The sequence below is a fragment of the Callorhinus ursinus genome, unplaced genomic scaffold, assembly GCF_003265705.2.
Source record: "Callorhinus ursinus isolate GAN/ISIS: 27379988/994484 unplaced genomic scaffold, GSC_fseal_2.0 scaffold50, whole genome shotgun sequence".
NCBI classification, from domain to species: domain Eukaryota; kingdom Metazoa; phylum Chordata; class Mammalia; order Carnivora; family Otariidae; genus Callorhinus; species Callorhinus ursinus.
Window position 1 is genome coordinate 4,215,367 of NW_027397112.1, and position 23,480 is coordinate 4,238,846.

A 23,480-nucleotide genomic window follows, 5' to 3' on the forward strand; every position below is an offset into this window, starting at 1 on the left:
AAGTTCAGTGTCAGGAACCCATGAAAGCCAAAATATCTGGGTCTTAATCTTTTCATTTAAGCCATCTGGACCCAGCCTCCCCGCAAACCATCCGATTTTAATAATGTGATATTGGCCTTCACGTCTAACCTAGGAATATGGACTACCCGAAGATTGAGTCTGAATGAGCTGAAGATGAAATGAGTCTGAAGATGAACTGAGCTTCTAAGGAGTCTTCGAGACTACAGCACTGTTGTTCTGTTACACTTTGTTCCATTCTATTTGGGACGTGGGATAGCAGAAATAGGAAAGCAAAAAGAGGGTAAATGGTTCAAGCCAAGCTTTTACCTGCAGAGCTTCTATACCTCAAAGCAGCATCCCTGGAACAAAGAATTCCCACGAACAACTCAATTAATATACAGACTCGCTGCACTTTTTTAAATGTCTTTTATTGGTTGTACATTTTCTTGTGAGATCAACACACCATTTCTTTCAAGGACACCTTGCTCCTGAATACGGTACGTTATTTGGCCTAGCTATGAAAGTCATAGCAAGCACTTTGACAGAAAGAGGTGGATGGGTGTCTTTTGCCATTATTCCTGTCTTCTCTATCTTCAAATTGTTGTTTGAGTCAGTTCATAGATTGACACAACATTGAACACAACACACACAGTGTGAAGTTTTGCATACACACGCACAAACATCCGGAGACTGTTACAGTGTCTGCGCTTGCTCCTTCCTCCTCAGCAGCAGTATGAAACTGAAGAATATCCTGAGATAGGAAATCAAAGTATAAGCTCCTCATCAACAGAGGAGTCCCAGTTTGACTGAATGTCCCAATTTCATTATCCTTTTGAGGTCACCATACGAACCATGTAACAACCACTTAGTTTAACATCTCAGCCATTTCCTTGGTCAAAAACACAGAATCAATACTATTTTGTATCACATCAGAACTTTACTCTTCCTCTACTGTGCTCTTAGATCAGAAAAGAGAAGGGAAATTTTAATGTTATGCTTTTTACAAGATACTGTGATTGGAAATTTCACCACAGAATGACCTATGAAAGGCAAAATTATCCCCCACCTTTGGCAATGATTAGAATTCCTCGTTCACTGACTGAGAAGAAGCCAGTCATCCAGGCTGTTAAGTATGCCCCACCAATGGTATTTGCATGAAACGATGAATTTCCCAAGAATAAGGACCTAGGACAGGTGGCTTCTCCACATGTTAAAAACAAACATGGCATTTTTAAAGCCACATTATCCCTCAGTTCAGTATATTTCTGCTAATTCTGTCAAAAGTTAACCTACATCAACACCAATGCTTTCATCTACCCCAAGTCCTGTGCATTGGCTATTTCCTTGGTTTCAGGATTTTGAGATAACATCACCGTTTACGATAAGCAGTAGTTCAAAAGAAAACAACAACACCAACAATGCACACAACCTAGATAACAGGAAAACTATGCTAAAATAAAAATGCATGGTGGTCACCAAAGACAACAAAAGGCATGCTTCCCCACAAAACAGGTATTTTTTAAATACAATCCTAGAGCTTGACAGAAGTTATCAATTGATATTCATAATTTCCCTTTCCTGGACAATGGTGAGAAATGCTCTTGCCTGAAGAGAGCAGCCCCACACATTTCCTTATAGGGAAACAGAATGAAGTACATGCTCCCTGACTCCTTTCGCTCTGCAGCTCACAAGCAAAAAGTTCCCAGGGCCAAAGCATCAATGTCACATTCACCTCACAGGCATGGAAACATTCCACCCACATCCTTCACAGGCCTTTATGAACTTCTAATGAATTCCATACTGGGCAGTTCAGTCTGCCTCATTCATAAAGAGAAGATAGTGCCATCCATGAAGAAGAGATGATTTCCACCAGGCAAAGCCAGGAGCACATAATACATAGCAGGAAAGATGGGGGAGTCAGTTAATGAGGGAATCCACAAAATGGTAGTCATTCTGCTATTTCACACTTCCCAGAGACACAGTGCTGGAGATGGGTTTCGAAGGATAGGGGTGCACAACCTCTCAAATCTCCTTTCATAATATTTCAGGTATTAGGAAGAGATTGCAGGGCCTCCTAACTAACATATGGAATTACTTCTTTCTTAGCATCAAGGGATTATAAAGACCAGGCGTGTGTCCACTTGCCCTACAGCTGTCTTCACAATAAACATGGCTTACCAACAAATGCGGGGTGCAACACAGGAGAACAATCATATATACAAATAGAAAAGGTCTATCATAAAATTCACACAATGTAAGGGGGGGACGTATGTATGTTTTTTTTCCTTATAAGACCAGATTAATAACTGGAAGCAGCATTTTTCCGAGACGAAACTAAAGCACAAAGGAATCTGGGACAATCCACCTATTTTACTAAAATTCTTGTAAAGTTCAATTCTGTACAGAAGTTACAACCAGCATCCTATCAGGATTTTCACAAAATATATAGAAAAATGTTTCTGTCTTTAAATAAAGAATCTGAACTACATCCCTAACACCTTTCTCAGCTTTAAATGACCTAATGTGATGATTCTGTGCAGTAAGAAATATGTTCCAATCATGGAAGGTACTTACATAAAGAAGACATTTTTCCTTTAAAAATACCTGTTATTTTACAAAAACATCATTTTGGTTCCTATAGAAAATCACTCAGAAAATAAATTTGAGACTATAGAACAAACTAAACACAGGGGTATGATGACAGAGAAATTGTCTGAATTTTCTTAACTGAACCTCCTCAGGTGGCTTTTTACAGAGAGATTGGCCAAGAACTCCACAAATTGTTGCCAAATGTAACTTTCTGACACATGCAGAGGTCTAAAATGGCTGCCGGAAAACCCTGGCTGTTAAATTTGGTTGAGCAGCTAATGTGTCACTATCAGAATCCACCACAGACCATGTGCGCGTAGAAGACACCTGACAGGTTTCAACCAATGCCGAAGCGTCCCCTTGTGTTCAGTTCGCGACAGGTAAACCACCAGTTTTCAGCTTCTAAAGGCTGTACCAGTTTCCCATTACTGTTCACCTGTGAACCCCAGCGAGGGTAACCGTTAGCTTGACTCTCTCACAGGACCCTTTTCTGTGCCCAAATTGTACTTTTTCCTACAAGTCAATGAACAAAATGGCAATTCCCGCCCCTGCAAATGTAGAAATTTCAATATTCCACGGCCCATCGAGAACCCAGGCTCGCCCCTCCTTGCCACTGAGATCAGGTTATTTGCAACCACTTTAGAAAAATAAGCAATTCAAGACTCTCTATGCCTGGCCATCACATACTGATTGTTTTGCATTTTCTTTCAAAAGATTCATGCTTAAAAATTTAAATAAATGGCCCTCTCTTTTGGCCCTTCAGCCTCCAAGCCCTGTTAGCATCCTGAATGTAGCAGAAGCCAGGGCAGACATTGTTGGCTAGAAAATTTCCCAGATTCTTTGGCGGGTCCTCAAGTAATCATTTCAACCAAAGTTCCCAAGCCTTTAATAGCTTTAGAGACTTTCCAGTTAAGGGGAACAATAATGGTAGCCAAATACTCTGATTGGAGGTTGATGGGGCTTTCAGATGGGCATCACACTCTTCATCCCTCATCAAAATGGTCTTCCCTTCACGACAAGAGACCCCCAGGGGTACCACGGAACATAGTCTATAAACCACTTCGGTGCCCTCTCTCCCCAAGTACCGAACACACACTAGGTCAGACAATTTGAGATCAGAAGAAAATAAAACCACTTTTTCCACACGATTCACTGCTTCTGAAAATGCAAACTAGCTTTGAGTGCTATGTTTTAAGATTTATCAATTCTCCTCTCCTGATGAAGACCTGTAGTGTTTTTCTCAGAACATTCACAGTCCTCTACCTTCTGGAGAAAGTATGCACATCAGATAAGCTTTGGTGTTCACCTTTCTGTCCACGTCAGCCACCAGAACTAGAGATTAAGGGGCTTGGTTTTGTGTTCCTATTTCTTTACCCAGAGGGTAGCTGATCAATGGGTTGTTTACTCTCAAAATGCTGTAAGGCCGCTAATCATTTATCTTTTTTTCTGGGTGTCACCAGTTTAAACTGGTGACTCTGTAGAATCAATAATACTAGGGAAAAAAGAAAATTTTCTGAGATCCAAATCAGTGCCACTCTCTAAATTTCTTTAGAGTTCAGTATTTTTAAGAAAAAAAAAATTAACATTTAGCTTTTTGATAGGTCTTTCCAGAGGAGATCACATCCATAGTGATACTGAAAATAAGTTAAGGGATACACCTGTCTGCCAGCTTCTTCTATCATGGGGACCCTGGTTAAGCATTGCTCCTTGTGCATATCTTTTCTCCCAGGCCCCAAACCTAATTTCACATCACTGTTCAGCTTAAAGTCCAGAGTCTACAGACAATCACCTGAAGCAGGGGCCTGACTTGCTTTGTTGACATACCTTGCGGACTCCAAGACAAACGAATGTTCGTAATGACCAAATGATGCTAACTGCTCATTTCTGGCCACAATTATTTCAGAGGAAGATACCCAATCTAGCAGTCCTTCTGTACAGACCAGATGGAAGTTTTATTATAAGGTCTTACAATCTGAATGAAGGTTTTGCTAAAAGTTCTCTTAGATATCCCTTACATTTTCAAGACTTGCAAACAATGGAATCCATACTGTCAAACCAAGGCAAAAGTGCCAATTCTTAGTTGGATCTGTTCCTTTCCACAGAAGCGTTCAGTCAGCCCGGCTCACATGGGCCTGGTGCAGGACTAACAAGCAAATGCAATCAAGGGAACCAGGAAAGACCGGGTGGCTTGGTCAAAGCCACAAACTCTGGGGGCTAGTTAGGAAGTTCTGCTTCCTACATTAAGATGCAAGTACATGCCTAAACATTCCCGTGCGTTCCCTGAAATCCGTCTCCAAGTAAGAAGAGCATTAGCCTCATTCCTCGAAAGAGACCCCGAATCCCAGAAATGCAGAAGTGGACCCGGGGGAAAACCTGCATGTATCCCGACAAAGAGCCCACAGAGAAATCTTTCCATACTGACACCTCCAAGACAGAAACACAATGCAAATCTCCCCAGACCTCACTGCAAACTCCCGAGGATGAAGGGCTCAGTGTCGTAGTTACTTCAAATAACAATATGAATGATGTCAAGATCCTGACAGTCCCTGGGAACTAGGTTGGATATTTTTTAATTCTATTAACACATGTTTGTGTGAGAGGGGATATTTTTTTCTTTAAAAAAAAAAAATCTCTACCACAAAGTCCTTGACCTTGCTTTGTGTTTCTATTTAGGGCCCAGTCCCCTTCACCTCAGATAGGAAAGAGGCTTTTAGAGAAATTTTGCTTGAGAAAGGAGTTTGGGTCAGAAGCCCAAAAGATAAACCCTGGCGTTAAGTGTTGATTCCAAATGAGTCCATTAGAAAACCCACAGTGGTAGAATTATATTTGCATAGCTTTCAACAGTGACTCTCTAAACATCAGCAAAAGGACTCATCTTCTTTGCAGATACCAGGAACGGGTGGTGAGTGATGTGCTTGGTGGAAAGGTGCTTTCCCCAGAAGGATAATGTCATTTTTGAAGGCTCTAGAATTCAGGTTTTGTTTCCCTAGGCGAAGAGAAGACATTCTTTCAGGTAAATTGCCAGATCGAATACTTAATACTCAGGCAGTTCTGAGTGTCTTTCTAAGTATAATTTATGTTTGCCTGATGATGCAGCAGGAAGAAAACTTGTTTCTGAATAATAAAGAGATGACAGCCTCAAGTCAGATGTGTTGGGCTGTTTTGAGAGAAGAAAGGGGAACTGGGCAGCCTAAGTGGCAGACAGGTCTTTGTATAGGGTTCCTTTGGCAAAGAGGGGACAAGTGCTAATAGAAGGTGAAGCAAATTATAGCTGTTCTGGTCCCAAAGGGAAGGCAAAGCTTACACTAGAGACGAGGCGGCCCAGAAACCCAACCAGGGCTGGCAACCCAAGATCATCACATCAGAAAGGAGGCATTTTGCATCGGCCCCTTAGGATAGAAATTTAGTGACTAATAGGACAGTGCTCAAGGGGTGGGCCTAAGTCTCCTGTCACAGTGAAAGCCCAGAGCTCTGAGTCTGCTTTCGAGCAAGTATTTCGACCCCAAACTTTGTCTGCCTTACTGTCTTCAAAGGTGGCCCAAGAGCTCAGGTGGATGAATTGGAAGATTTTAAGAATTCTATCTGCCTTCTACTTCTGAGGGAGCTAAGACCTCCCAAATTCTCACATCCTAATGCAGTTTAGAGAAAAGGAAAACCAAATGATTAGGGTCTGGGTTCATGATTCTCCCTGCATGGGCATCACACCACAGAGAGAAATGAAATGCAAAGCTCAGAGACACCAAGAAGATCACTGCCGTCTAAGAGAAGCCTGCCTTTTATTTCCAAGTTGAAGTAAGTTATGTGGGCTATTGTATAGAAATGGAAAAAGTAGGTACTCGATCTTATCTGAGGAAAACTGTCCCATTGGCTTCCAGGGCAAGGAATACTTACCTGAGAAAATGAAGAGGCCACTTCCATATGACTGAACCATCTCCCCCCTTCCCGAATTCATTTCCTATGTCCATCTTCCTAATCTGCCTCAATAGCAGCTGAGCTTAATACTCACTAAATGGAAAAACTCTATACACAGAGTTCATCAGTTAGAGTTTTATATTTTGATGGTCTAGCACAGGTGCTGGAAAACCACAGCCTGTGGGCCAAATCCAGCCCATTGCCCAATTTCGTAAATCAAGCCTCACTGGGACACAGACCATGCTCGTTAATTTACGTATTGCTTACGGATGCTCCACGTTCGGCAACAGCAGACCCGAGTTGTGGTAACAGACTGATGGGACACAAAGCCAAAGATACTTACTATCTGGCCCATTACAGAAAAAGCTTGCCAGGCTTGGTCTAGAATGTCACAGTCCACATTCTACAGAGCAGAGATTATTGATCCTATGGGGTCTATAAACTGGACTCCATTCCCCTTCCCTCAACAAAAAATGTTTGCAAAACTATGTGTTCCGTGTACCATGTGCATTTTCCTAGGGAAAAGGTCCTAGCTTTCAACAGATTCCTAAAGAAATCCAGAGTACCCCAATTAAAGCCAAAGAAAACCAAAGAGTATCTTTAGCTGCCAGCATATTTAACCGTGCTAACACACACACACACACACACACCCCTAGACAAGAGGAACACAGACCTTCTCCAATAAAATATCTTTTTTTTTTCCTATTCTAACAGGGTTTGTTTGGTAGTTTCTTCGCCCTAGATTTTACTGTGGCAATTTTGCATCTGAATATGTAAATTTTCAGGGGTCCAAAGATCTGCACCTTCTACTTGCTAATTCAATAAAAACGGAAGATTGCTTTAAGCCAGAAAATTGCCCTCTCAGCCATAGAGAGACATTAAGAAGACAAAATCCCCAGCACAATAGAGGTTTAATTCATTTTACTCGATCTGACCACCAACTCCAGTGAATTCTAGGAATATATGAATCTTCCCTTCAAGGTCGGAGGCAGTCACGTGGCCAAAAAAGCATTGGGGTGGAAAGTCAGGGACTAAGCATGTACTTCATATTCAAGGCTGAAGATAAAGCGTTTCATTAGACAACTTTGGAAGAAACAGAGTAGTTTCTCTCAGCAGAGCTGATGAAGGCTGTTGGCCAACAGAGGCATTTTTAGTGTTAAAAACTATGAAAACATTAGCCCCTCTCCGTCTCCTTTGTCATCACTTTCCAAAGACACTAAATCAAGTGCTCTTAGAGAAACCAGGAACCCCTTTAGTCTCAGCGCTGGCTCCCTCGAATGCTGAGGCTAATGAGTATCTCATGTCCCCAACTAGGACATCTGACATGGCAGAAGTGATCAACAGCAAAGGAAGGTGGGACCACCATTAAAAAGCTAACCAACCAGAGGCGAGCAAAAACAATAATAACCATGATATACAACGAGCGAAGTTAAGATAGAGGATCAAGTAACCTGCATGTACGTACAGGAGACTTCCAACTTCCAACTTCCAACAACTTAAATATGGTTTGTGCATCTCCATTTTTATTTTAAAATTAGTTTAGAACTTATAACAGTTCTCAAAAAAAAAAAAACCCACATTCTAGAATTTAGACTCATAAGACTATCAAGTCATTCTACTTTAGCACAGAAGACATCTAATCACCATGGAGCACATCATTTCTATGGGGAAAATGTATCCCAAGTTTCAAATCAGTATTCCGGGAACATGCCATCTCTGGGAAACTGTAGGTCAATTCTCTCTTTCAAAGGTACTAGACCAGTGTCCTCAACCATGTTGTGCATCAGAATCACAAACGGCGTGTGAGAAAGGCCAATTCTTAGGCCCCACCCTGGACCTTGGCATTGGAAGTGTTCACCAGCTCCCAGTGATTCCAGTGTGCATGAGACTGAGAACCACTGACAAACTCCTCCTCTACCTCCGTATGATTGTTTTGCAAGCTGAGGCCCTGGGCCCCACACACTGGAGAGGCATACACAGGCGAACGAACACACCCGGTTAAGACTATTTCTAAGCAGAAACCACACTGAATAGCAGGTAAGAGTCTCTGACTCCGAGCAAAAAGATGTTTTCCTTTATGTATTTCACCAAAAACTGTCATGGAATGACCTCTAATTCTTTTCTACTACTTGCTTTTTTTCATAAGATGGATGAAGGAAGGAAGTAATACAATTGTGTGTGTGTGTGTGTGTGTTTTTTTCTCTTGATCTCAAAGAGAGAAACTGCCAGATTTAGAAAGGTGGGTGGGAAAGTGAATGGCCATAATTAGTAGGATAACACACCTTTTCTGGCTGGAAAAACATGAGGACAGAGGTAGCTTTCAAGAAGACGAAACTATGTTTGATCAGACAGATATGTTTTGGAACTGGATACAAAGAAGTGAATGGAAGTACCACACTCACTCGGAGCAACTGCTATGAGTAAAACAGAGGTCAAGTACAAGGGGAAAACACGGACACAGAAAAATAAGAAAGAGCACTTCAAAACCTAAAAGGGGAAGAAGGGAGGATTTTAGGGAGCAATAAGCCCCATATCTGTGAACTTGAGGCAAAGAAAGAAACAGTGAACTCTCTTCTTTGTTTTTAATGTGAATTCTCCATCCTTGTCCTCCAAGAATAGGCTTATATCAACCCAATGTCCAAAAGCAATGTTTCCTTGTTATTATCAGTCTACAATTTCCCTGTATCACTTCACTCCTTTTTCCTCAAGGAATCTAGAGAACGCAGCGGCATATTTAGCCCTGAGAAAGGGCTTTCATTGCATTGTCCACCTGCCAGGGACCTACAAGGGCACCTGCCTCCTCCAGCCGAACGAGCTACTGTGTGCTGCTGGAGAAAAATGTGGCCTCACCTCAACCTGTGGAAATCTGGCAATCTATTCCAAGGAACGAATTCAACCCTCCCCATTAACTCCTCACCAATGAAAGAACTTTCATTGTCTTCTATTGCAGCCCTCCCATTAATAGTAAGGCTTCTTTATTGAACAAGAAATAAAAAAGAAGAAGAAGAAAGCAAAAGGGTATGTGAAGGATTGCCACAAAGGCAATCCTTGTGGCTTATACATCGTAAGGAGGGGCAGAAGCAAAAGAAGGCACCGATTCTCTATGTGGTTCAACATGATATCTCCTCTCAGAATTGACACATGTCCTCTTTACTAGATAGAGATGTTCACAGAAGCCACTTGGCAGAGCTTGTGACTTATCAAATACACACACACACACACACACACACACAGAAGGAGAGCTAGGTGATATAAAATCGCATCACGGATCACCTTCCATTAATACCACAAATGCCAAGAGAACCAAATTCGTGACTCTGAGATCAAAGTGATTTTATGTTTTCCAAAGTTAGGAAAAGGGTATGACCGGGATGGCTCGCCACTTCCCCTGAAATATTGTGGTTATGCCCCAGGAGTTGAGCAGAAATCCAAGGACGTGGCAAGTAGCCACCACAGCTGGAACAGGGAGGTTACAAGAGGGGTTCCTTGTTGATACTGTACAATACTCTTAAAGATGCATATTAAATAATTTCTTCTGGACCACAGACACGATTGAACTGAAAAAATAAAAGCCCTATAAATACTGCCAACCCAACCTTGTCTTTTGTATCTCCCTCCTTGCATAAAATAGCATCTTTGCAAAGAAGCGCTGAAACATAAATATTAAAATAATAAGTGGGACAAACTACAGATCTACTTACAATTTCATCACTACGGTAGCACCTTGTGACCAGGGCCAATGCATTCATTTCGTAAAGAACAAGAGAAGTCTGAGAAGCTTAAGGACTCATATGACACCTCATTAAATATTTAATCACCTTTTTAAGTCCTAAGCCTTTGTCATATTTCATCCATCTAGACAGTTCATTCTATACTAGAGATTCCAAGGCCCCCTTTGGAGGGGGAAAAAAAAAAAAGAAAGAAAATGGGGAGAGGAAAAAAAAAACCTTCTGAGAGGCAGGATTAAATTATCTCAAAGATGAGTTTCTATTGGCGCTTTAGTGAACCTCTTCACCCTGTAAACCCACCAATCCACAGGAGGGCCAACCGACTGAGTCCATGGTACTTAGTCTCCAAGAATCAGTTTTACAAAAGATGCCACGTCTGTTGCTTTGGATTCGTGTAGGGTGAAAAATGGATGTTGCTGGGAAAGAAAAGAAAAACACATGGTATTAATATTTGCCACTGACAATATAGGAGATTAGCAACTTCATAGATGTATTTGGTCAACAGGTTCAAATAACCCCTATCGGGGTTAAGCTGGACTCTTCCTACCTCTTCCCAAATCAAGCACACATCTAGTGATGTGGACCTTCTAAAGATACCTTTTATCTTGTGTTGTACCCCTCCCAGGTTGATATCTGTTTCCATGACAGAGTATCTACTGCTTTGTGAAATAAATCTGTAATCAGGATACCTAAATCCCACCTGTGGTGAAATACAAGGATTTGGGCAAAGATGGCCCAAACTCTGATTTACCCGTAACCCTGTCCCCTACAAAGTAATTTTAGACTGATACAGGAAAATAATGAGAAATTTCATAGATTTGTGCACATCGATTTCTCAGGAAATGGATGGTAGAATGAGAATCCAATTGGGTAGCACAGCAAATGAGCAAGGTAGTGTTTCGCCGGACGTTGGAGAGCTAGTTTGGACTGATACAGTTAACAAAGCCACTCTCTAAGCCACATTGACAGCCACGAGTTACACTTATGTCTCTCTTGATGAAGAGTTGATCCATGTGGAAAATAATGTTGACTGCCAAACTCTAGGTATGTGCAGGGAAACTCAACTTGGAGATTAAAGATTGAAAAGGAAAAAAAAAGAAAAAGAAAAGAAAAGAAATGGTCTCTATTCACACAGCTTTCAGATTAAGCAAACTTTACAAAAACGCCAGGGTTAGCAATTTGCTGGGGAAATAGGCATAGTGGGTCCAAGAAGCCACACATTCCAAAAAACAGTTCTGAAGAGAATGAAACATTTTTCTCTGCACCAGTACAACCCTCCCGAAAGGCTCAATTTTGTTACGGTTAGTTCCCGGCTGTCACCCTGGAACCTCACACCTCTAATTAAAAGGATACATCAGCTGATGAACCACAGTGTTCACAGTGGAAACAGAATCAAACCAACAAACCAAAAAGGACGATTCCTTCTGATACAACCCAGTGCCATGTACCGCCCCCCCCCCACCAGTCACGGCCACCTCCCTGATTGTCTGGTGGTATTATTTTCAGGGACTAGGTTGAACAGCTAAATAGGAACGTTTTTGCATGCAGACATGTAGATGAGTCACTCCGTTTCCCCCTGCCGTTGGGGATGTTAGTTTATAACCTTCTTGTTGCCTAGCTGTAGGTTTTCTAATTATATTTGTTTTAAACCTGACAGCACAGGGCTACATGAGTCAGCTCTGTGGGGAACTGAATGCCCACCCGTAGAAGTTTTAGGAAACAATGCAAATGGGAAAGGAACAAAGAAATAAAACCCAAAATGAAGGTAGGTGGTCACTGCTAAGTATCGTGATTCAAGAAAATGATAAAGACGCTTTCTGCTCTGGCCCATCTGGAAGATACAGGTTGGGCGTTGGCTCACAGCCTCATGCCCACCGAATTCACTGAAGATGCCGGGTCCTTCACCCTGAGCTCCTTGTACAAATAAACAGCAGCGTTACTTCTGATTACTAACCTCTTACACAGCACACTTACCAAGTGCTTTTACCATCATGCTCATTAGCTTTCCCACATCCTCTTGACATTTGGTGATCTTTTAGTGTACTTAAAAGTTTTTACTATCAAAACAGGACATGTCAAACCTCAGAGTGTCTCAATGACTACTTTCGATGCCTGCCAGCCCCATCTTGCCTCTGGTTCTGCTCTGGCTGCTAGCTCAGTGAATGTAGCCTTAGTCTGTGAATGAATCAAATAACTTGACCTAAAGTTTTTACAGAAAAAATCCGCAGGCATCTTTCAGTTTATTCTCTGGGTAAATGCTGTGAGAGGCAGAAGGCAGGGGGCGGGGGAGAGAGCAGGCAGGCACGCCAAAATGGAAAGTGTGACTCGCCTTCTTGTGTGGGTTTTGAGGCTGTGAAAGGTTGGGAGGGAACCCAGTCCCCTCTATAAGCAATGGACTAAGAATAGCAAGGCCAGCAACTGGGAGGTGAGCAAAGAGGCACCATGGATTCATCCCCAGGCTGGGTTTCTCAAAAAAGGAGCCAGGTACAGGAAAGGAGGACATTACCAACAGTCGTGCCTCGAGAAAACATGGAGATCCAAGAACACACACTACCAGGAACATCTGGGCAAGCCGCAAGTACCAATGGTCGCCATATCTTCTACACAACACGTCACCCCTTAAGACTATGATTTTCTAGGGGTTCAGTCATCCTTGCTTAACACTATGATTTGATCTAGGACTTCCCGGATATTTGAAGAACATAATCACCTCACTGGGCAATCACTTGCATCAGCTGATTATCATTTCTGGTGGTTATCATCTGGGACAGGGGTCAACAATCAATGGTCCAGGGGCCAAGTCTATCCCACTGCCTATGTGTGAAATAAAGGTTTTTGGAACACAGCCGCACCATCCGTTTACGTACTGAATATGGCTGCTCTCTCACAGCAAAACAAGAGAGTTGAATAGCCACCCACAAAGCCTAAAATATTTACTATCTAACCCTTTACAGAAAAAGTTGGCTGGTCCCCACTCTAGAGGAACACATCCTACTGAGTCATGTCCCCCAGTGGGAGTTTGAGAGAACAAGCACATGAGATGATGTGAAAGCATGTATACCCCTCAATCCAAGTTGGGGGGTGGGGGGAGCAGTTGAGATTTCTATAAAGAGGTACACGTCTGTGTTGGGGCCTTAATTATACCACCCTTCACCTGGAAAAAAGGATTTTTTTTCCCCCTTTCTTCACCAACTCCTACAATTTAAACAATAGTCTCTCAGCATGAGTTTTCCCAATGCTAAAGTCAAAGAGTTTGGACTCAGATTTTCCACTTAAAAACCTCAATTCCACAGGAAAGCAGAGAGCAGTTATAGCCTTAGAAGGCAAGTCCATTTCCAGTACCACACAGACTAGTGTCCTAAAAAGAAGTGGGGGGAGGGGGGTGCACATGACTTTGCAACATTAATATGTAGACCATAAAAGACCATAGCATTAGAACATCCTGGAAAGTGGAATGCAACATCAGTATAGCATACACCCGAGTATACTAAGCTAGAACTCAGCAATTTTTTTCTCAAGTATGTTCCTCTGAAACCTCTGATTAGAGGTCACTTGGAAGGAAATAAAAATGTTCTGCATTTTAAATAGCCAGAAATATATAGAAAATGCTCTTTTATCTGAAAATAGGGACAAATAAGGCAAGTTTACAGTAGGAGTACAGGCTTCCCAAGACACCCCAGAAATCACTCCATGTCCATTGCACTTGATGTGAAATCAATTTGAAAATGCTCTGCGGGTTGCATCAGCATACCCAAAAAGGAGGGTAGCTGAGACTAAAAAGTTCCCTGACTGGCTATTAAAAATATCATCAGGGCGATAAAAAAAAAAAAAAATACACACACACACACATACACACACACACATACATTCAGGAGGAAATGTACAACCCAAACATGTGGTATGCTGAGATTTTCTCAAGCATTATGCCTTTTCTCCCTCAACTGTGGGTCTTGATCAACAGCCAACAGAATGCTGAGAACCCAGGGGATGCCTTTCCAAAGGGGACAATTGAGAGCCCAAGGAGACCACCTTGTCTATCCTAAAACTCTCCCCAGTGTTCCTTTACAGTCCCCCAATTGAAGAATGGTTCAGACTTGAAATCTCCAGGCTGCACTCTCTTTTCTTTTCTCCAGCTTTATTGAAATATACTTGACATATAACATTGTGTAAGTTTAGGTGTACGTGACGATTTCATACACTTCTATATTATGAAATAATTACCACAATAAGGTTAGCTAACCTCACACACCTACCATTCTTCTTTTGTAATAAGAAGCTTTAAGATCTACTCTCCTAGCAACTTCCAAGTATGCAATACATTATTATTAACTATAGTACCATGCTATACACATTCTATCCATGGTGTCGCCAAAGGCAGGCTTTCTCTCTTTTTTATGGCTGAATAATATTCCATTGTAGGTGTATGTGTGTGTATCATATTTTCTTTACCCATTCATGCACTGATGGACACTTACATTGTTTCTAGGTCTTTGCTATTATAAATAACACTGCCATGAGCATGCCGATGTGGATACCCTCTGAAGATAGTGATTCCATCTCCTTCAGATATATACCCAGAAGTGGGATGGCTGGATCATATGGTATTTCTATTTTTAATTTTTTTGAGGAACCCACATGCTGTTTTCTATACTGTCTGTACCAATTTGCATTCCCAACAAGAGTGCACAAGGGTTCTTTTTTCTCTACATTCACACCAACACTTGTTATCTCTTGTCTTTTAATGATGGTCATTCTAACAGGTGTGAGGTGGTATCTCATTGTGGTTTTGATTTGCATTTCCCTGATGACTAGTGATGACGAGCACCTCTTCACGTACTTGTTGCCAAAAATCAAGTGGGATTACATCAAACTAAAAAGCAGAAACTAAAGAGATGATCAACGAAATGAAATGTCAACCTACAAAATGGGAGAAAACATTTGCAAACCACAGATCTGATAAGGGGTTAATATCCAAAATATATTTTTAAAAAACTCATACAACTCAAGAGAAAAAAAAAATCTCATTTTTTAAAATGGGGAAAGGACCTCAAAAGACGTTTTTCCAAAGAAGATATATAAATGGCCAATTATCTATTTGTAGATAGTACATGACACACTTTTTCCATGTCAGAGCCACCTCACCACACCATTTGTTAAAAGATCTCAGGAACCTATACTTCTAGGACCTGCCCTGAGTGGGTCTTAAAGACTGAGCACTACTTATCTTGGGGTGGGACAGAAGCAAGCATTTAATGCCTGCTGAATACCTGTGCTCCAGGAATAAATGTCAATCTTTGCTCTTATCTCTCCTGAACAAAACTCTTCCTTCCCCTGCTAAAATTAAAAACTTGATAACTGAAACAAATCTAAGGAATGGTTAATGCAAATTAGTAAGTAGTTACAATTTTATCATATTTCCCCCAATATGTGTTTCAACATATACTTCGATAAAAGTTTCCAAGTTTTGCCCCTGCCATCTACACTGAAGAATCATTTGTAATTAGCTTAAAATTATAGTTACAACAATTTAAGAGAAACTATTTTAAAACAACTCTTCTGAGGTCTTATTTTCACTCTTTTTTTTCATAGATAGTACAAATGGTAAGCTGTGAATGCAGAGGTAATATAATTCAAATTAATAAGGCTTGGTCTAACTTTTTTCCACTAACATGAAAACCAAAAGGAGAAAACAGTCTTTCCTCCCTAAACACCCATCAGAAAGCAGCCTGTCCAAAGAATCCTAAATATTTTATCAAAAATATCTGTGTTTTATAGCCAAACTGTGGAAAGAGCCAAGATGTCCATCGACAGAGGAATGGATAAAGAAGATGTGGTATATATACACAATGGAATATTATGCAGCCATCAAAAGGAATGAGCTCTTGCCATTTGCAACGACGTGGATGGAACTGGAGGGTGTTATGCTGAGTGAAATAAGTCAATCAGAGAAAGACATGTATCATATGACCTCACTGATATGAGGAATTCTTATCTTAGGAAACAAACTGAGGGTTGCTGGAGTGGTGGGGGGTGGGAGGGATTGGGTGGCTGGGTGATAGACACTGGGGAGGGTATGTGCTATGGTGAGCGCTGTGAATTGTGCAAGACTGTTGAATCACAGATCTATACCTCTGAAACAAATAATGCAATATATGTAAAGAAAAAAAAAGAAGAAGAAGATAGCAGGAGGGGAAGAATGAAGGGGAGTAAGTCGGAGGGGGAGACGAACCATGAGAGACGATGGACTCTGAAAAACAAACTGAGGATGCTAGAGGGGAGGGGGGTGGGGGGGTGGGTTAGCCTGGTGACGGGTATTAAAGGGCACATTCTGCGTGGAGCACTGGGTGTTATGCACAAACAATGAATCATGGAACACTGCATCAAAAACTAATGATGTAATATATGGTGATTAACATAACAATAAAAAAATTAAAAAAAAATTAAAAAAATAAAAAAAAAACTAATGATGCAATGTATGGTGATTAGCATAACAATAAAAAATTTAAAAAAAAATCTGTGTTTTCCTCATTGCTGAAATCCTTTAAATCATGCCTTCCCTCATTTATATTAGTAATTGATGACTCTTGGTATCTTGAGAACCTGAAAATGTAAATTTTGGGGCACCTGGGTGGCTCAGTCATTAAGCGTCTGCCTTCAGCTCGGGTCATGATCCCAGGGTCCTGGGATGGAGCCCCACATTGGGCTCCCTGCTCCGCGGGAAGCCTGCTTCTCCCTCTCCCATTCCCCCTGCTTGTGTTCCCTCTCTCGCTATATGTCTCTGTGTCAAATAAATAAAATAAAATCTTAAAAAAAAAAGAAAATGTAAATTTTATTGGCATCATTTCGTCCATATGATGACAAGATTACCAAAATGGAAAAAGTTGCTAAGAAAGGTGACCTGCCCCAGTCATACTAAAGAAGGACTTAGGATACGTGAAGGATTTAGAACACACTCTTTTTTGCTTGAATTCACTTCCGGTCACCAACGTCTCAATGAACCAGCTCTCCTGATACAGTTGTTGGATTATAATTTAGGTCTTAGTCACTTTACCTTTTTACTAGCTGTTGGTTTGGACAGGTTTACACCACTAACAATACGTACCATAAGCTCTGGATATGTTGGCCGTTCTTTGGAATTCTTCTTCAAGCTTAAAGAAAAAAAATTAATCACATTAAAATCTGAGATTTCAATCTGTATTTTCACCAGACTAGGGTTTCAGAATCTGCAGAAGACTAAACATAACCAGCTTTAAAAGGTACTGAATACATGAATCTCCTATCCTGACTCTTCTCTTCTGTTACACATAAAATTATGTTTCAAATCCCTCTAGGTATATCTTCATAGGAAGCACGGGGGGGGGTGTGTGTGTGTGCGCGTGTGTGTGTTTACTTTCTTTCTGATACTTTGCCAATGACATACAAACTAGCTTTTCTGATCTACAGCCATCACATTCCAAAACACATATCTACTTTCCTTCAAAACAATTTTTCAGGGCGCCTGGGTGGCTCAGTCGTTAAGCGTCTGCCTTCAGCTCAGGTCATGATCCCAGGGTCCCGGGATCGAGCCCCACGTCTGGCTCCCTGCTTGGCGGGAAGCCTGCTTCTCCCTCTCCCACTCCCACTGCTTGTGTTCCCTCTTCCCTCTCTCACTGTCTCTGTCAAATAAATAAAATCTTTAAAAAAAAAAAAACAATTCTTCTTCCACCCCCACTGGCAAAGAAATTGGCAGGTGTTTCTTACATTACATGTTATCTTTTCGCTATCTTTGATGCATGGTTCTCCTTGCTTCCGATTCCCTTGAATGTGTGATCTGCTTTTATAGACTCCTAACCAAACCCACCTGAGACAGAAGCAACACCCCCGTAAAATGTCTAAAGTAATGCTACTTGTTTACAACCTCCTGGCTAATGAAAAAGAATGTACACTCAGCCAGTGACTTTGCAATGATTCTTCTTAGAAATTCTTTGTGGTCACGCGCTACTGTCGCGTGGCTCCCATTCTGTATACCCAACTATCTGTATACACAAATGTTTTAATGGCATTTGATACCAGAGGCAACAGTAACAAAACAGCATTAAGAAGAGACCAGCCCCTCACCTCTATCCTCAGCCCACCCCTGTATCCACCCGTGGCCTTAAAATGGAAAAAAAGAAAATAAGTGGTTTATTAGGAGTTGGAACCCCAGGTTACAGAATGAAGAGAAGGATGGTTCTGAAAACTGTGGTTTGCAAGGCAACCTAGACATCCCTCTGCCCACCGGGCCACCGAATCCCACATGATGGAAAGGAACGCAGCCTGGCATTGAAGAAACCAAAATGTGACTGATCATTAGGGTTGCTGGGATTTGTGCCAATGGGTCCTTTTGAGCAGATGAGACCTAGTATGTGTGACATGAGCTCGGCTCCACCCCCATGGTGTAATAATAATGAGGAGAGGGGTCAAGGTATGGAGCCATAAGAGAGTGAAGTAGTTGAGACGCTTTGAGAAAGTGTGGTATAAAACAAAACGAAATGAAAAAAAAAAAAAAAGAGAGAGAGAGAGAGAAAGCTTTTGAACCAAAACAACTTAAAGCAGCCTACCAGTTTATTCCAGGCAATGCTGTGGGTAGAAGCCAGGGAACCTGAGACAGGGTACAGTAGATGTGAGGAGAGAAGTTTTCAACCTGGAACTGAGGGCAGATCTAGGACCTAGTGACCTCAGTGACCAGACAACCTATGAGAGAAAGTTTCGTCTCAACTGAGGATAAAAATAAGAGTGAATTAGAAAGAGGAATTATCAACTGTCAAAGTCAGATTGATCATGGGAATGTGTGCTTGGCTGAAATGAATGAGATCTTGGAAATCCCACTTGGGACTCTGCACGGGTCTACGGCCTGACATTCTATAAGGCTTTTTTGATGGTTCTCAACTGCAGGTGATTTTGCCCTCCGGGGGATACCTGGCAATGTCTGGAGGTATCTCTGGTTGTTGATACACCTGGGGGCGCCTAGCGGCATCTCCTAGGGGGAGGCTCGGGATATTGCTAAACATCCTATAACACACAGCACAGTTGCCCACAACAAAGAATGATCCAGTCCCAAAAGTCATGAGTGAAGAGGTTGCAAACCCCTTGGGCCACGTGGACGAGGGCATTCCTCCTCATTGCTGCCTTCTATGCCCTGCTCGGAAATGAAATTCACTTAGAAGCCCCTCCCACTGATTCGTCTGTCATTTGCACACATTCTCAACACTACCAGCTCTCTCTCCCTGAACCCTGGGAAGCAGAAGTTTTCTTTCTAAGTTCAAGAGCTAGTTCACCTAGAAGGAAACAGAGAAGAAGAAATGTGATCCCAGGAGTAATGCTGACTCACGCACAAACCGTGGTGAAGAAAACAGGCTAATGTACAAAAGCGCTGAATTTTCAGCTACTGTTCAAAGCCAGTCAAAAACCAGAAAGTCTTCTCCATAATCTGAACAATTTAACTTGCTAGAAGCAATCATGAAAAACATAGACGCCACCTTAAATCCACACTCAATAGTGACGTGCTTGATTTCAGGTGTCTCTACTTAGACGGGCGCCTTAGGAACTCCTTGGACCAGGGCTGAGCATCGACTCTGCTAACATCCATTCTCCTTGAGGACCATGACCCACCCTTCCACTACTAGCTTCCACTGGTTAGCGACCAAACCAAAGGGAAGACAGAAAAAGAGGCTTCTTCCTCAAACATCAGCACACTGGCCTCTTTTACCAACCAGAGATCTTTGTGATGTTTGCTGATTTTTGAACTTCCATTTACTTGATAATGAAAGAAGACTCTCTCCTCTCATCAGGTTGAGGAATGTAAGCACTTCCATTTTTTAAGGAGAGATCATTTTGAGTCGGGATAGCTTATCTTTTCACTTCTGGAACAGTTTAAGAAAATTTCTCTGGAGTTGTTGTTGTTTTTTGTTTGTTTGTTTGTTTGTTTTGTCTGTATAAAGAAAATGTGGGGAAAGTACCCCAAGTTAATGCATCAGAAAATGTTTCGAATTCCTGAAACCTCAGGGCTTGCCGGCCGATAGGCTTTCTTGACTTACGGCCTCTGATTAGAAGGCTCAAAATTTACCACAAGCACTATTGCAAAGCATTCATGGAAAATACTTACACAGCAATCCAAGGCTGTTTATTGAATTAATATAACTGATAAAGCCCATTCTCTCCAACTTTTTAAATTGAGAACACTTCAAAACATTGGCTAAGAATAGCAAAATACTCAGGATAAGGTTGGGGGGGTGGAAAGCAAATTTTCCATGTTTGATAGGAAGTGCTTGAAATTCAGGATAAAATAACAACCGTGGAGTTCAAAGCTACACCAATTTCTTTTTGGACTGGAGTCAGACTTTTGAATTTTCAAGTGGCTTGTCATTTTCAAGCGTGCAATTAGCTAACTGCTCTAATTCCTCTTCCAAATGCCACAACACACGCTTCTGACCGTAGCTGACACTAAAATACAGCTTCATGCTGTCTTGAGAATTGCTAGCTTGAAGTTTGTGCTGACCAGAGGATTTCTGCCTATTTGAATTCCCCCTGATGGCTTCCAAGAAGGGCTATGTGGTGCATCCACAGAATAAAAACACGTTGCGCCTCTCAAGCCCATATATTTGTCATAAGCTAAATAAACATCCAGAGCCTCTGTTTACTCTTCTTCCTGAACAAGTCGAGAACTATATTTGATTGTCTCTGTATTATGTTTGTTCCTCTGAGTCAGTATCAACGTCTGAGGGGGCTCCAACACACTCCAACGTGCCATCAGGCTGGTCAGCTGGGCACTGAGCCTCTCAAACAGGCCTGAAGGAAAAGCAAAAAAGAAGTCAGGCTGTTTGGGCACACGGCAGTTGGGTTTCCAGAGACTTCCTTCAGTCACCGAGCCTGTGAACCTATAGGAAGAGGTTCTAGAGAGAAGCGTAAGCCTGCCACAATCCCCTTTTTCCTTTTTAGATCCTCCTTTGTTCATCCTCTATTGGACTAGAATGTAAGGCTTTTCTATGAGACTTCTCAATTATGAATCCCAAAACAAGGCCTTTATGGACAGCACCGCCTACTCTAGGAACACTTCAAAACCCCTGTGATAAGAAAGCGAAAAAAAGACGAGGAAATGTCATTCCGTAGTCCTATTTCAAAATAAGTACAGAAGGGAAGGGTTGGTAGGATATCATTGGTATTTCCTTAAAGTCCGTAAGGCATAAATGTCTCAACTTGCTTCCCTCTCCTACCCAACCCCCATCCTCCCACCCCACCCCGAGGATGCTGTCTCTCTGAAGCTACTACGAAAAAACACATCAGCTGGGGCTCCGTGCTCTAGAGGTAACTTTGGGTATGAGAGTGATAGCCTGCTAGTGCTTTCTACTCCCCTCCGCAGACCAGGATTACTGTCAACTCACAAACAGTGATCAGAGGAGACTGAAAGCCAAGCGGGCTCCCTGGAAAAGGCTGTGCCGTGTGGAGCAGCACGGCGAGGGAGGCGGTCATCAAACGCTTACTTAGCATGCACCCCAGGAAAGGTCACAAATCCTCTGACAGATGACCAAGGCTGTGGATAACGCAACCTTTCTCTTTTAGTTCGACACTCCGCCCAAAGACAGAGGCAGGAGATAAAACCACCGATGTATCTATCTCGAAATTTGGGATTCATCTTTCACTTTCCAAATCTGTATTCCCCTTTCCCCACTTAACCACAAAAATAGGGGCTTTCTGAGAAGTCTTGAAGGATCAGAACCTGACTATGTCATGAAAATTCAAAAAACACATGGAGGTCACTCCAAAAAGGGTCCTCTCATGAACGGGTATCTCAAATCCTGCTGCATACATGGGAAAATGGAGGAATAGAAGGGGGGTAAGTCGGAGGGGGAGACGAACCATGAGAGACGATGGACTCTGAAAAACAAACTGAGGGTTCTAGAGGGGAGGGGGGTGGGGGGATGGGTTAGCCTGGTGATGGGTATTCAAGAGGGCACGTTCTGCATGGAGCACTGGGTGTTATGCACAAACAATGAATCATGGAACACTACATCAAAAACTAATGATGCAATATATAGTGATTAACATAACAATAAAGAAATTTAAAGAGAAAAAAAAAAGAGAGAGCCTTTTCTTCCTAAGGAAATAGAAGAGGGTGTTCTTAGGTAGTCAACTTTTGCACCCTTTCCATCCACTCAGCTCCAGATCAAACTTAAAACCATCAGTAATAAAACAAGCGAAATAACTACCTTGCTCCTGGAAGCAGGTGTGTACCTGTAAGCTATACACAGGAAAAATGAAATCGCTTCCATTAAGATCTAAGCCATTCCTAGAGTCCTTTTAAAAAAAAATCAGCACTGTGTTTTTGAAGCATTAGACAACTTTTCCAACTCAGTGGACTTTAAAACACAGTTCACACTAAGGGGGTATCAAAAAATATATATATTGGTAATTTATGGGAGGCAAAAAGCTATTATTGATCGGCTATCTGAAATAGGAGAGCCTGTACTCTTAAAAAAAAAAAATCCAAGAGAGGATCATTAAGAATGCTGATAAATTCAGAATTAATGCTCCTCTTCTTCTTTCCAATTCTCCTACCAAAAAAACGACTCACTATTTTACACAGTGGATACTCTTAAATGTCAGATTCTACAGGAACTACAACACGGAAAGTTTGAATAATTATTCTTGGAAAACTTCAAAGTTTAGATGATTTGAGTTTTGTTTCTATTGTTATATATATAATATATATAATATATAAATACAAATATATATATATATATATAAAATATATATTTTGGCAAACCCCATAAGCAAGCCAGACTGGCTGGCATGATTATGAGTAAAAGGACACAGGTTTAATAGCAATTAACAGAATTAGTGGTTTCGGGAAAGCTAGAAAATATCTACGGCTCAAAGTTTTTAAATTAATGAACCTTGGTAGCTGGGACAAAAATTGACAGAAAACAAGAGGGGAACAGAGAGGCCTCTGAGGTCTCTGAAGATGTTGGCAGTGTTCTAGGGGGCGGAGCGTAGGCACAGGGTGGTCGCCATACAAAGAGCAATAATAAAGTATCCGGATTGTCCACATACGTGTGCATACGTTAAAATTAGAAAGCACTATTTCTCAAGGTTTTTATTTTTTAAATATCCCTAAAAAACTTTACTGCTCTGAATCTTTAGGGGAAATTCTAAGTAAGAGGAAAAAATACACTGGGGAGAGAAAAAGTAATTGCATGATTTTTAAAAAATAAGTTACAGAAGAAAAACAGGTTT

The 23,480-nt window shown here is 41.5% G+C and overlaps 1 protein-coding gene across 1 annotated transcript in view; it reads right to left on the minus strand.

The window, feature by feature from the left end:
• Nucleotides 1-410: 410 nt before the first annotated feature.
• The window catches only part of MAP2K6 (mitogen-activated protein kinase kinase 6), a 116,068-nt gene continuing 92,998 nt past the window's right edge, over nt 411-23,480 (minus strand). The window contains exons 11-13 of the mRNA XM_025889926.2: nt 17,332-17,377; nt 10,530-10,645; nt 411-751 (exon numbers count right to left, since the gene is read on the minus strand). Coding sequence (XP_025745711.1) covers nt 10,568-10,645; nt 17,332-17,377 — 124 coding nt within the window. The 3' untranslated portion in view covers nt 411-751; nt 10,530-10,567. The remainder of the gene's footprint in view (nt 752-10,529; nt 10,646-17,331; nt 17,378-23,480) is intronic.